At 35.9% G+C, this 14,072-nt stretch overlaps 1 protein-coding gene across 1 annotated transcript in view; it reads left to right on the top strand.

Annotated features, from left to right (window-relative positions):
• The first annotated feature begins 12,961 nt into the window (after positions 1–12,961).
• The window catches only part of Cdh12 (cadherin 12), a 293,116-nt gene continuing 292,005 nt past the window's right edge, over positions 12,962–14,072 (top strand). The window contains exon 1 of the mRNA XM_051150994.1: positions 12,962–13,228. Within this exon, the coding sequence (XP_051006951.1) occupies positions 12,998–13,228 (231 nt within the window). The 5' untranslated portion in view covers positions 12,962–12,997. The remainder of the gene's footprint in view (positions 13,229–14,072) is intronic.

The following is a 14,072-nucleotide window of genomic DNA, read 5'->3' on the forward strand; positions in this document are numbered from 1 at the left end:
AATCTCCATCACATTTTGTCATTATCTAAACCTAAAACATCTATCTAGACCTAAAAACATCTATCTAGACCTAAAAACATCTCAGCTCCTAAACAACTACACTTCATTGTCAAACTAAGCTACCTGTTCTTTAACTCCATCAGAGACATGAGAATGAATAAACTTGATTAGGTGAGTATGCCAAAAGAGCAGATTAGTAGCTTTCCAAATGAGAAGATAGCAGAGACAGTTTTGTACCTTAATTGTCACCCAAAATTCTCTATAATGTTGGAGCATCTTCTTCAGCCTTCTGGCCCAGTATATCTGACAGACATATTTGTGAGGCAGGAACTATTGAGGACTTGCTTACCCTGTCTTGGCAAAGTTTGGTTGTCGACTCTGCCTGTATCCAAGTTTGCCCTTTTTAGAGGCAGAATTCTGTCTATGGTGGAAATTAGGACATTTTGCCCAGTGACTGGTTTGCCACATTTGAAGCCATCTCTGTGAGGAGTTTCTTTGATGCTCATCATCCTTTTTGAGGTAGGCTGGGTGTTGCCAGTAGTTATACTATCTCATGTTAGTGAATCTAACTAAACAGTTTCTTAACGTTTCTTTTGGAAGCACTTATAAATTGGTATATGCTCCACTGGTATATGTAAATTGTGAAAAGCCCATTTCATATGAAAAGTGAGTGTCTTATTTGGGTGAGGGGGCACAAGCCTGTGGTGCTAGGTATAGCTAGGCAAATGTTTGGTGATCTCTATGAACTCAAGGCTAGCATGACCTACATAAAGGATGTTAAGTAAGAGGGCTTACATAGCAAATTTTTTTCTCAAAACAAACAAAAGAACCAAAACCAATGCTTACACTGAAGCTCAATCTTTTAATAATTTTAATTTATGTGCTATAGAAGATAGCCATCTTGTGTAATACACAGAACCATGTAGGTGTGATACTTACTTTCTTCAATTTTATAATTAATTGATTCACCAATCAATATTTAATGCTTTAGAACTGCTATGAAATTTTCTCCTAACTTCCAATTATCAATCCAACAAAAGTACGGCCTCACTAACGACTGCTTTTCAGTTGGTTTAGCATAAATGAATGCTTCTCTTACAAATGCATTATTGATTTTGCTTCTAAATCATAGTGATGCAAAGGATGATATATTGACAAATTTATTTCTATTCTCAAAAAATCTGAATTTAAATGTAAATGTAGTTTTCCTTAATTACATGGTATCATTATTTCATACACTTCTATGTCATTAATGTTCCATTTAAAAGTGTTCACTCTAAAATAATGATCTATGAACTAAGTAGGAAACACAATTTTCTGACTATAAATAAAAGAAAATATTTTTCAAAGCCTGCTGTCCTTTTAAAATTAAAAAAAAAACTTTAAATAAGAACAATTTTGAAACACATGGTTACTTGTGTTTCTTGAGAAGACATATTATTCTGAAAAGCAGTCTAGCACTTGGATTTTATTAGCTGTTTAATAAGCAATAAATGATCAACAGCATAAGAAGTGGTAAAGATCCTCTTGGCAATAAAGATGGAACACAATGCAACTTATGAAATTAAAGAGAGGCTTAGCATCTGTCCAAGTCAATATTCATGTACTTGTTCACACTAGAAAATAGAGGATAGTTTATTTTTCATCTGAGTAAAACTATGTTGAGAAGCAGATGCACAGGTGTAAAATTCATTTCTCCTCACTTTGTTTTGGGCTATTCACTTTAAGATTGATAGCTATATGCATCATCCTTTAGAGTTCAAAGTAACAAATATTTCACCTGCTCTTAGGATATTACAGCTCCTTAGGGAGAGAGAAAAGGAATGGAGGACAAAAAACAATAACAAATAAATAAATAAAATAATGAATAAATAAGAATTATTGTTGCATCCACTTCCAGGAAACATGATGCTTCAAGTTCTTAGCTTAGAAGCTATTAAAGAAGTAAGACTTTTTTGTTTTCCTTGTGCTATCAACCATTTGCTGTCATTTTGTATGAAAGAAGGAGCAGACATCTATTTTCATCTGTCAAGAGAGCAAAGATCCTGTGCAACTCACAATGGGATCATTTCCTCAGCTCCCTGGATGATGTAGGTGTTTCTCAATGTCTATTTCTCACTGTGAAATGTAACTACATTGTTTCCTGCTGTGCACTAAAGGGCATGGAGCAAAGGACATTATGTGTCATCTTCTGAGGAACTTGTTTCCATAGTAGAAAGTTAAAGTCTGTGTGTGTGTGTGTGTGTGTGTGTGTGTGTGTGTGTGTGTAGACAGGGAGAGAGAGAGAGAGAGAGAGAGAGAGAGAGAGAGAGAGAGAGAGAGAGAGAGAGAGAGAGAGAGAGAATATGTTACATTGACTTGATTTCTAATGAACCCACATTGAAAGTAACAATCAGATAAGAATTTATAGTACTTTTCATCATAAGGAAACCATTTGTATTTACTCCTTTCTTTGTGGAATATGAAAAACAAATGACAATGGATTTCACCTGTTTTTAAAATAACATTGTAATATAGACATTTATTTGAAAATATATTTTATATACAAAATTGTAATAAATTCTCAATGGGAAGCGATAGAGAACTCATTGATATGATATCGGTAAAACTTTGTAGAGGTTACTATAATCACATTGGGGATTTATATTTGAAGTTGAATTTAGCATATCAAGGGTTCACTCCAGAAAAAAATGCAAATTGTAGCAGGAAGTATGTTGTGAGTCTTGTTTGATTTCCAAAATGTCTGGAATCATTAAAGAGGGAATATTCTATGATTACTCAGGGAATTCATCTCCTCCCTTTTCTGCCACTGTCTAACACACAATAAATATCATGTAATGTCTATTTCTATTCCTGAGTATGTAACATCCTTTCAATAAATCACAAAAAAAGACTACCCCACACTTAGGGTTTAATATTCAAGTGATTTCTTATGACATGACTAAGAAATATATTGTTTATTTTAAAGAGAAAAATATTTTTGGTACCTAGAAATCCCACCAATAGTTTATATCTCAAATCCATAAAAATATTTATGTGACTGATTAAGATAAGCTTGTAGCTCTGTAGGTACTACCTATGGATCATCTCAAACAACTTAAATCAGCACTTGATGAAAATTAGTACTTAATTCCATGTGAATGTAGACCTTTTGGACAGTTGTTATCACGTTGCTGTACCTGAGCTTTAATCTGAGCTTGCTCTCCATGGTTCATTCCAGCTCTCTCTGTGTCTACTATTTGGCTTTGTATAAGCACATATCAGGTTATCTTGAGGGAACAGTGCCCTTTGTTTTGTTCATTAAGAATTTGTGTCTAATTTAAAATCCTAAACTCTTTTAGCTTGTGCATTTACTTTATCTAGCCAGTGTTTCATATGGACTTCCTATTCCTTCACAAGAATGAGTTAGCCCAAAATTCCCTATACTGAAAGTGTCTATACATTACAAAGCATATCTAATATCATTCAGATTTATTCCTTCCCTTACCATATTATTTCTTCTGTATAACATAGGTCAGAAAATAGACTGCTGTGTGTTTTGACTTTTTGTTTGTCTGTCTTTGTTTTTTGTTACATGGTTTTATTTGTCAATAATTCACTAGATGAAGAACTCGTACCCATTTATCAGCAGATACCTATAATGTTTCTAAAATATCTTATCAGCGGCCAATTCACACAAGAATGCTGGAGGTCTCTTACCTACCCTGAGATCCTAGGCCCTGGACCCCAGGGACAAAGAGAGTAGAAACAAGGAAAGGGGAGTTGAAGGACCATGACTACAATATAAATTACCTCTAGTATCTGCTTCAGTGAGACTGATCAACTATATTCATGGTGAACAAAGGCTACACAGTTCTTGAGGAGTGGGTGGAGGGTTCCTAGGGTAAATGTACACTATTGGCTAGGAGTAGGATTGCCAGGAATGCTTTATTTGCATTTGTCAGCATGATCCAATCGTATGAAAAGGAACACAGTAACTGATTATCCCATGGGCAGCAGAGGAAGGAAGTGTTAGCAGGGAACTGTGTCTAAGATGATATTCCAAATGTGGTTATGCATTATTGTCTAGATGAGATCCAGCAGTGAAACAGAAGACCGCTGGACAAAAGGAGTACTCCATTTAGCACCAAGCTCAGGGCTTTCCAACCCTGCTGGACTGCAACCTTAGCTGCAGGGTTTCCCAGCACAAGAAAAGGTTTCAAAATTTAAAAAAATCATTTGTTGAATGATGTCTTTTTAATTCCTTGTTTTGAATATTAGTATTGAGTTTGCATTTATTTTACAGTGGGATGATTTAGGTGGTATAGTATTATAGTCCTTACAGATAAAAATTACATAATGCTGTGCATCACTTGATTTCTTATAATTTATTTTTTGTTTCTGAGAAGTGGTAAGGTGCCCTCTACTGAGGTTCACAATTTTTCTCAATATTCTTTCTTTCTGGTTTGTAAGAAAAACCAATAGCAGTCATTTTCACTTCAGTTGAACCTAAACCAGTTGACATTGTTTGGTTCCCTGAACAGCTGTGAAGTGAAGCTAGGATCAGTGGACTCCATAGATGCAGTCACTAAGTCATTAGTCCACACAGTATCTTTGTTTTGCTCACAAGAGGCAGCAGAAGTTGACTTACTTGTCTGTGTAAGTCAGTGTCCAGTGACATGACTAATAATACCTGAATGAAATCCCAGAAAGAGAGGGAAAGATTCACTTTCACTCACAGCTTTTGTTTGTTTCGCTATTCATTTTAAACAGGGGTTTTAAATCTTTCTAAATTGTTTGACAGAAGTGCTGTATGGGGATCAAAAACACAGAGTACTTCATTCCTCTGTGGGGAGATGGGAGGAACTTTTTCTCTCAAATAGGAATGAATTGCCTATAAACATAATCCAAATGCAAACTGTTTTTCACTTCCAATAACTTTTTAAAGTTCAGGAGAATTTTCAGTGTGCTACCACTTGATAGCGACATCCCTAGTCTAAAGTGATGGAAAGCCTTCTGAAGGAAATATCAAGACGTATATCCTGTAACAAGCCGCACACCAATGAACCTTTCAGTTGTCACCATGTCTCCTCTCTTCCCTGTCTCATGCATCCTCAACGCAAACGTTAGTTCTCTGACCTGTAGACCAGTGTGCTTCTGAAGGGTCCAGTCTGATTTTATTGCGAAACTCTCAAATGGATGGTATACAATACAGAAAAGTCCACTATCACATCTGCCTTGCACCTAGAGAGAGAACAGGACACATCACTGCAAGCCAACAACCAGAAAGGCGTCCCTCAAATGCAAGCCAAGAACTGTACATCAACCCATTCAAAAGGGAGCTCTCTCTTAGCTCCACTTCAAAAGAATCCTGTGGGTCATAACAGGCCACTTGATTTGCCTAGTAGTTTGAACAATCTTAATACTCAGTTTGATCCAAATCATGACTCTGATATTACAAGTCATTTAAAATCAGCTCTGGCTTTTATCTACGGGATGATTTACTCAAACAACACTTCTGCTTTTCTGCCATGGGTAAAAATATCTTCAAATCCTATAAAAAGTGAAAAAGGAGACGAGACATGATTGGGTCATCGGAGAAAGTGATATAATTTCAGCTAGAAGAAATGTAATTCACTCACAGTTTTCCATGGCCCATAGAGGAGCAGGGAAGCTTGCTCCATAGAAATCAAGATCTAGAGTGAGGGCTGTCTGTCCATCCAAGCGAGCTTTTTCCTTGCTTTTATCTTTTATTCTAACCTGTAGCAAATTTTCTCTGTGTAAATGCTAGAGTACTTGAACAGGTATACTTTACTACTTTTTAAAAGAAATTTTAGTACTGTCAAAATTTCAATAAAAATTAGCTACACCTTTTATCTACTTCTATTCTTACGACAAAAGAGTTAAGGTTTTGCTCCCTCAATTATCTCACTCAGTTCCCTTCTAGTGTGTGTTAATTCAAGCCCAGTAGTGTTCGGTGTATTGTTAGCACCTTAAATTAATCCAAGTGCAAACTTAATGTGAGAATGTAAAGTAAATATTTCCATAAATATACAAGTTAAAATCTTCAAACAGTATTTTGTCAGTAACATTCTTAAATTATTGGATTTTCCTTGAAATTTTAAGTTTACTCTTTTTATTTATATCTGAATAAAACAGTACACAGATAACGTATTTTAAGAAATTAAATCACATTTTTGTTATATTTTAAAGCAAAGAGTAGCATGAAAAAAATTTAGCGTTATGGTTGACATTTGCATAATTTCAAGATTATAATACTTTTCTTGCCAGATTTTGACAAAGAAAGTATTATTTCTCCATTTATGTTAAGTTTTAATAAGTTTCACTTCCAGTTACTATTGCATGCAAATTAAAAAGGCATTTATTACAAGAAAAGATAAAAAAATTACTCTTTATTTGTAATTTTAAGTGTCTGAAAAATAATTCTATACAATCCTTATGTAACAGAGACAACAAACTAGTAAGTTTTGTATTATTCATCAGTGCCTAGTTACCTAATGATGAGCAGTATTCAAAATCTACAAATAGTCTAGAATTGTGTTGAAAATTGATCTTAACAAATTCTTCCCTATGGGGTGAGCATTTTCACTGTAATTTATAGGAAGTTAGTCCTTTATCAAGGAAGGAAGTAAAGTCCTGAAGTCTCTGTAGGCTCTGGAGTCAGAGTTTAAGAATGTGTTATTGTCAGTATGTTTCATATACAGCCTCCCCTGTTCTGATATATGATTTTGTTTTCAAACTTTCTCTCTGCTAAAAGGAATGTTTGACTCCCTAGACTCACACCAGGCCACAGAAATCTTCTGCAAGCCATTCTGGCTTTAAACAAGATTAAGAATAATAGACAAGCATACATTTTTAAACAGTGTATGTGAGATTTGGCACATGGGATAAAGCACACCTGTGGCAGTGCCCTTTATAAAGATTATGTCTCATCTAAGCATCCTAGGCTTTCATAAGATGCTTATAGTTCAAAATAGGTCTGCTAATACTTTTATCGAGACACCTTTGGTAAAAGGGAAAATATTACTCATGTTGATAGCTTGATATTTTTTTTCTTATATTAAGCTATGGTTGATGCCATCAGAAATTGTTTCCAATTCCACTAAAATCTACACACACACACACACACACACACACACACACACACACACACTCTCACACACACACACACATACATACACACGCAGGCGCACATGCACACACACACACACACACACACACACACACACACACACACATACCACCACCACCACCATTAGGAAAGCAACAAAACCAAATCAAACAAAACAGACTCTCTCCATCATCTGTGTTATCTGGTGTTTTAAAACCGTCACGGCTCGGAAATCTGACCCAGAGAAAGGAACTTCCTGGGAGTGTCAACATACACTAGAAATAAAGGTTCATTTGCTAACTGGAGGACCATAAACTTAGAATGAATTCAGATGGATTTTATAATCATAAAACAATGAGATCAGTTTTGAAGGTATTTGTGCACATGTTCTAACTGAATGAAATTTAAAAACAACTGCATATGCTTTCATATAGCACTACACATAAAAGAACCATACCTATGATATTTCTATAGTCCACTTGACAGTTACTTAGTACAAAAACTGTGACATGATTGGGTCTTACTTCACAGTCTGTCTTTCTATTAATTATTTAATTAATCTATTTATTTATTTTTAATGACTCCAAGTCTGGAGATCATCCTTAGTAAATTCTTCAGCTGTCAGGGAGGTCACACAGGCTGTGAACTCACATCTCTGACCCCAGAACTGCTTTCACATTTTGGGTTAGCTGCAAAGAAGCCAGGCACAGCTGGAAATGACCTTATCTCCTCTGTGCCAAAGTTACTTCAGGTCTAAGCAGTCTTTCGGAACCTTGCGGGGCTGATTAGCTGAGCTGTTTGGAGACCTTTGAGAATTGGTAGCCATTTTTGAATTGTGGGAACTCACCACTACTGTCAAGTTGAATTAAGCATCCCAAAGGTGAAAGTTGGGAGTACAAGATCTTTTCCCTTCGAAGTGTGTGTATTAACCTGATTGCTTGGTGATCTATCTTTTTTAGAAGAATGGAATGAGCTCATGAGAAGCTAAGGTGTGCAGTTATCAATGTCTGCTCAGTTTTATGGAAACAATTTGGGTAGGCTTTTAAGCAAGTATTCTGTGTTGAATGTAGTTTAACCTCTTTTTTATTCAAACAGTTTTCTTATTAATTAACAAATCATCAAAATAGTGTAATATTGAAGGGTGAGAAGTCGAGCATTACTCTGCTCAGATAAATCCTGTTTATGGGCTTCTACTCTTTGATTATGGCTACAGGCTTAACTCTTATACTACATACTCTCTTCTATGAAATGTCAGTAGTTAAACATCTACCTGCAGATATACAATAAGTAGCACTGGGTAGCACACAGTATATTTTCAAAGACTAGCAATGATCTCTCAGTAAGTAAATTATCCAAACTTAATGGACAACTACCAGGACCAATAATAGAGCATCTTCCCATCTCAATTTCCAAATATATCCAAAGAGGGACGTTGGTTTACTTATATTTTAGCTAAAGAGGTAAGATGTCCGATTGTCTCCCCATAGTGCCCATGACCATCTTTTATTTTATAGAAATCTGAGAGACAAAGGACAGATACATATGAAGAGACTAAGTTGTCATTCCCCAAGAGGAAAGAAATTTGGTCTCTACTAGTTCTGTGTTACAGACACATTGTATATTCAAATATATGTTTAGGAAATGAGGTTTTAATGGTAAAAGTTTTGCAAGGGAAGAAGAAAGTTTGTGGTATACCACATCAATGCCTAGGCTGGGACAGGGACATTTGTTAGAAGTTAGATTTCACTCCTTTGGTAAAAATAGAGAGGAAGCATTTCAGTGTTTTTTTTTATTGTTGCTGTGGCTTTGTTTTGTGAAAGATTCTCCTACAAAAAAAATTTACTTCTACCTTGAACCCTCTATGCAACTAAGAGTGAGCCCGACTTCCAGATACCTCTGACTGCCCCTCATAGCTTCTCTCACAACACGAAGATGCACGGGACTTAAAGGTGTGGGACAAATGGAAGTCCCTTCAAGCCCAGGAGTTTAAACAGTGCTTGCCACATAGAGAAGTAAATAATTATATCTCTTCTTACAATATTACTTCTTCAGCCAAGGTATCCACAAAGGGTCACTGTTAGAATACATTAAATTCTGGAGAAGAAATGTTTGAAAGAAGGTACGACTTCTATTTCATAGCATCCCTTCTCTAAATAGTACGCGCCAAAGAATGAGGAGGTATAACCATATAAATGTTCCTTTGAGCGGGACCCAGCCAAGTACAATACAGGCAGTAAACTTGAAACTCCTACCCAGATCTAACCAATGGACAGGATATTCTCCACAGTTGAGCGGAGAGCGTGGGGACTGACTTTCACACGTACTCTGGTGCCTCATATTTGACCAAGTCCCCTGGAGGGGGAGACCTGGTGGCACTCAGAGGAAAGATAGCAGGCTACCAAGAAGAGACTTGATACCCTGTGAGCATATAAAGGAGGAGGAAGTCCCCCTCAGGCACAGTCATAGGGGAGGGGAGTAAGGGGAAAAATGGGAGGGAGGGAAGAGTAGGAGGATACAACGGGTGGGATAACCATTGAGATGTAATATGAATAAATTAATAAAATAAAATTTAAAAACTGTTCCTTTGATAGTATTAATATTAAAATAAAGGGCTTTAATTCAAGGTCAGAGTGGTCTATATTGGCTGCATTCATGACTGTGAACTATAATATAATATGAGTTAATAACTGTGATATTGGAAAAAACTTATATTAAAATAGTACGTTAATAGAAGTTCATAAGATTATGTGTATACCTGTCAACATAGCAAGGATGTAAAAACTGAATCAACTGGTGAGTAGTATAACAAATACAGCAGTATATTCTTTTATTGTTTGAATGAATATATATATATATATATATATATATATATATATATATATATATATATAGAGAGAGAGAGAGAGAGAGAGAGAGAGAGAGAATCTTTGAAAATGTGTGAAATAAATATACCTTTTAGCCTTATCAAGCAAATAAAACTAGAAAGAAAGGTTCACCACATTGCTAATGGATATGATGTAGATATGATGTAGTCCACGCTATGGATATGACTTTGAATATTAAGAATTAAATCAAACATCTAGACATGACCTTAATGCCAGTACTCAAGGAGGCACAGCAGGTGGATCACTGGGAGTTCCAGGCCAACAAAGTCTAACGAGGGAGTTCAGCATAGGTAAGGCTACACAAAGAAAGTGTCTTAAAAGGCCAAATATAAAAAAAAAATAAAACCATTATTTTCTGTTAACCTCTTTATTAAGTAGTAGTACCCATCGCAAAATAATATAAACCACACATGTGAGCTGTGTACCTAACATAATTTTCTAGTAACCAAACTTACAACAACACTAAAAGTAAACAAAAATATAGTAGACATATACGTTACAATGTATCTAAATAATTGTAACATTATCTTAACAAGTAATAAACACATATATTTTGAATGAAGTAATTAAAGCTATATATAAACTGTATGTAGTTAAAAAGAGTTCACATTTTAATAAGTACTTCCTACACTTCAAGCAAATATCCTGCTCCTTTTCTGCTTATATTACTCTCAGAGGAGATCTCTTAGGCACTACCTACCTCCTGTCCTATCTCATCAGAGTAGCTTCTTCCCACATTCAGTGTTTAAATTAGAGCATTTCTGAGTAGTACATTTGACAGTGCAAAATCATCCAAATTGAATATGTTTGAGGCTAAATTACAGTGGACTGACTGAAAAATTGTCTTTCTCTTTCCGTATCTACTACCTATGTATGTACATGTTATACATTATATTACAGAACGTAATCCAAAACTCCCCTGACTAAGCCAAATATCTTGTTTCAAAATTTAGGACTGCTGCTATACATTTATTTAGAATGTGCTCTATATGTTTTCACCAGGGTATTATTGGTCTCTTTTACTTATTCATTTTTGTGTCTTTGCCTCCTGTTTCTGCTTTAACTGGAGGAAATAATTTGTCTTTCTTTTTTTTTGAAATTTTTTATTAATTTATTCATATTACATCTCAATGGTTATCCCATCCCTTGTATCCGCCTATTCCTCCTTCCCTCCCATTTTCCCCTTACTCCGCTCCCCTATGACTGTGACTGAGGGGGACTTCCTCCCCCTTTATATGGTCATAGACAGGACGTTCTTCACAGTTGAGTGGAGAATGAGGTATGACTTTCACACGTACTCTGGTACCTCATATTTGACCATGACCCCTGGATGGGGAGACCTGGTGGCACTCAGAGGAAGGATAGCAGATTACCAAGAAGAGACTTGATACTCTATGAAAAATTGTCTTTCTTAATGCCAATGTTTATCTATTATAGTTAGACAAATACTATTATATTAAAATGCATATTGCATTTATTTATTTTCCTTTATTTTGATTGTGTGCATTTGCATTTGCACGTGTGCATGTGTGTGTGTGTGTGTGTGTGTGTGTGTGTGTGTGTGTGTGTGTGTGTGAACTTTATGTATGTATGCAGAAGTACAAAATCTAGGACTTTCCATTATGGTTACATTATCTGTTCAGGTATCTGCCTTCCTGCCACCCTTTGTCACCCAAATTCTTAGGTTATAAGACAAAGTTACCAGAAGCAGTTTTTGTGAGGATTGTAGGGGTGTGAACACATGTCCTCACTTTTGATTAGGAGACATTTTACTTACTGAACATTTCCCATTCCCAAAACTACTTATTACAAGAAAGTGTTACAAGCTCCTTTCAGTTAATGTAGAGTTGACTGTTAATTCAACAGAACTCCATTTTTCCCCTCTGAGACATGCAATGTATATAAAATACGCCTCACACATTCAGTGTTTTTTATATGCAAAATATAGGGAAATCTTTTGTTTTGAATATAAGGTTGGGAAACGGTGTGATTCTCTATCATTCATTTCCATTGCAGTAAACCATTCCTTTTTATTTGATTACCTTCAAGATCAATGGAATTTCAAAAGATATTTCTATTTTTTTTATTTTATTAATTTATTCAGATTACATTTCAATTGTTATCCCTTCACTTGTATCTTCCCATTCCTCCCCCCCTCTCTCTTTCATCCTATTTCTTTCCACTAAGTCTGTGACAGAAGGGGACCTCCCCTCCCCCACCACATCCTATCAGGTCTCATCTTGGTAGCCTGCTTATCCTTTCTCTGAGTGCTACCAGGCCTCCCCACCAAGAGGAAGTGGTCAAATATGGGGCACCAGAGTACATTGTGAAGTTTTAAAGACCCTTATCATGAGAATTCCTTCCGATAGAATAGGATTGACATTGTCTGTTGCATACCAGCAGGAATATTTAAGATGCTTTAAATTTAAAATGCACAGGATAGTTGTACAGAAACAATTATATTCAGAAGGATGAACTACAAATGGTACTCTAACACAAAACACCAGTTTTACAATGGTCATACATTATCTTTTTAGGATGATCATTAAATGTAAATGGGTATTATTTTTGTTTGTAATATACCCTTTGCTTCATTGTAATTGACACTTTTTAAGAATGTATAAGCTTGATGTGATTAATCCAAACTGTAACAGGTTGAAGAGGATCAATCATTCACTAATTAATCATTTTAGAACACTTTCCTCCTGTTTTGTTTTGTTTCTTAACATTAGTAGATGTTTGGATAGCTTAATTTGTTTCTATGCCAGTTGCCATGAAGTTTCGTGTACTTTATGTATGTTTGTTAATCTATTTTATAGGTCTCCTTAGATGGAATGCCATAAAGCAGAAGCTTCCAAAGCATCAATGTGTGAATTATCGTTGCTACACTAAAGCAGAGAGCTCCGTGGTCACAGCCATACACACCTCAAACCTGGATCCCAGGACCCAACATTAACTACTAGAGTATTTATTACTCTGTTGTAGGAGAAAGACTTTGCCAATGCTTACAAGAAACTCTTTATACTTGCTTCTCTGGATCCTGTTTGATGGAGGTCTCCTAACACCACTTCAGCCACAGCCTCAACAGACTTTAGCCACAGAACCAAAAGAAAATGTCATCCACCTGCCAGGCAGGCGATCCCATTTCCAACGAGTTAAACGTGGCTGGGTATGGAATCAGTTTTTTGTGCTGGAAGAATACATGGGCTCCGAACCTCAATATGTGGGAAAGGTAATGACTCATTTCTTTTGACAACCACTTGATAGAAAGGGGGAGTATGAATGGTGTTTTGTGTATGGATGGTTTACACAGGAGTTGAATAAACCAATGACTAGACATTGTAATTGAAATTCAACAGACTCTGGCCTGGGTAAGCCTTGCAATATCCCTTTCTCTCCTCTTTGCTTTTATTGTCAATTTCCCGCATTATTTTGGTAAAATAGTTTATATTTTCTTTCCAGTTTTTATGACAGGAATTTAAAATTCTTAAATTACATTAAAAGTACAGGGATAGTGCATTACTCTTCACAGACAATCTATAATTGTTTTCCATTCCCAGGCTGAAGAACAGGTTTTCAAGACTATATAACTGTAAAACTTGATATTTGCGTTCCTTCATAATCATGCCATGTCCCTAGTGCTATCCCTTTAAAATGTGACATATTCATAGAGTTTATTTCCCAGCAGCAGTTCTCTGAGTTTTTAATTGATTTATTAGATATGTGTCTCTCTCTCTCTCTCTGAGGCACAAGTACCGAAGAGTATAAGTAGAGCTCAGAGGACATTTTGGGTGAGGCTCCTTCCTCTGTCCACCCTGTAGGTTTCAGGGGTGTAACTTAGGTCACTGTGCTTGGCAGGATACCTGTTAAGCCATCTCTTTGGCTGTCACAGTACACTTTTTTTTTTACTGATTTTTTTTTTGTTTTGTTTTAGTCCAGGTATAATTTTATTAGAGTTTAAAATAAAAAGCAGCCTAAAGCAGACCATCAGTGAATCTCAGCAGTGGAGCAGCTACATAGAAGAATGCAGGAGAAAAGAGAAGTAGTAAACAAATAAACAGAGCAAGGCAAACTAA

Source organism: Acomys russatus, chromosome 9, assembly GCF_903995435.1.
Source record: "Acomys russatus chromosome 9, mAcoRus1.1, whole genome shotgun sequence".
Lineage (NCBI taxonomy): Eukaryota > Metazoa > Chordata > Mammalia > Rodentia > Muridae > Acomys > Acomys russatus.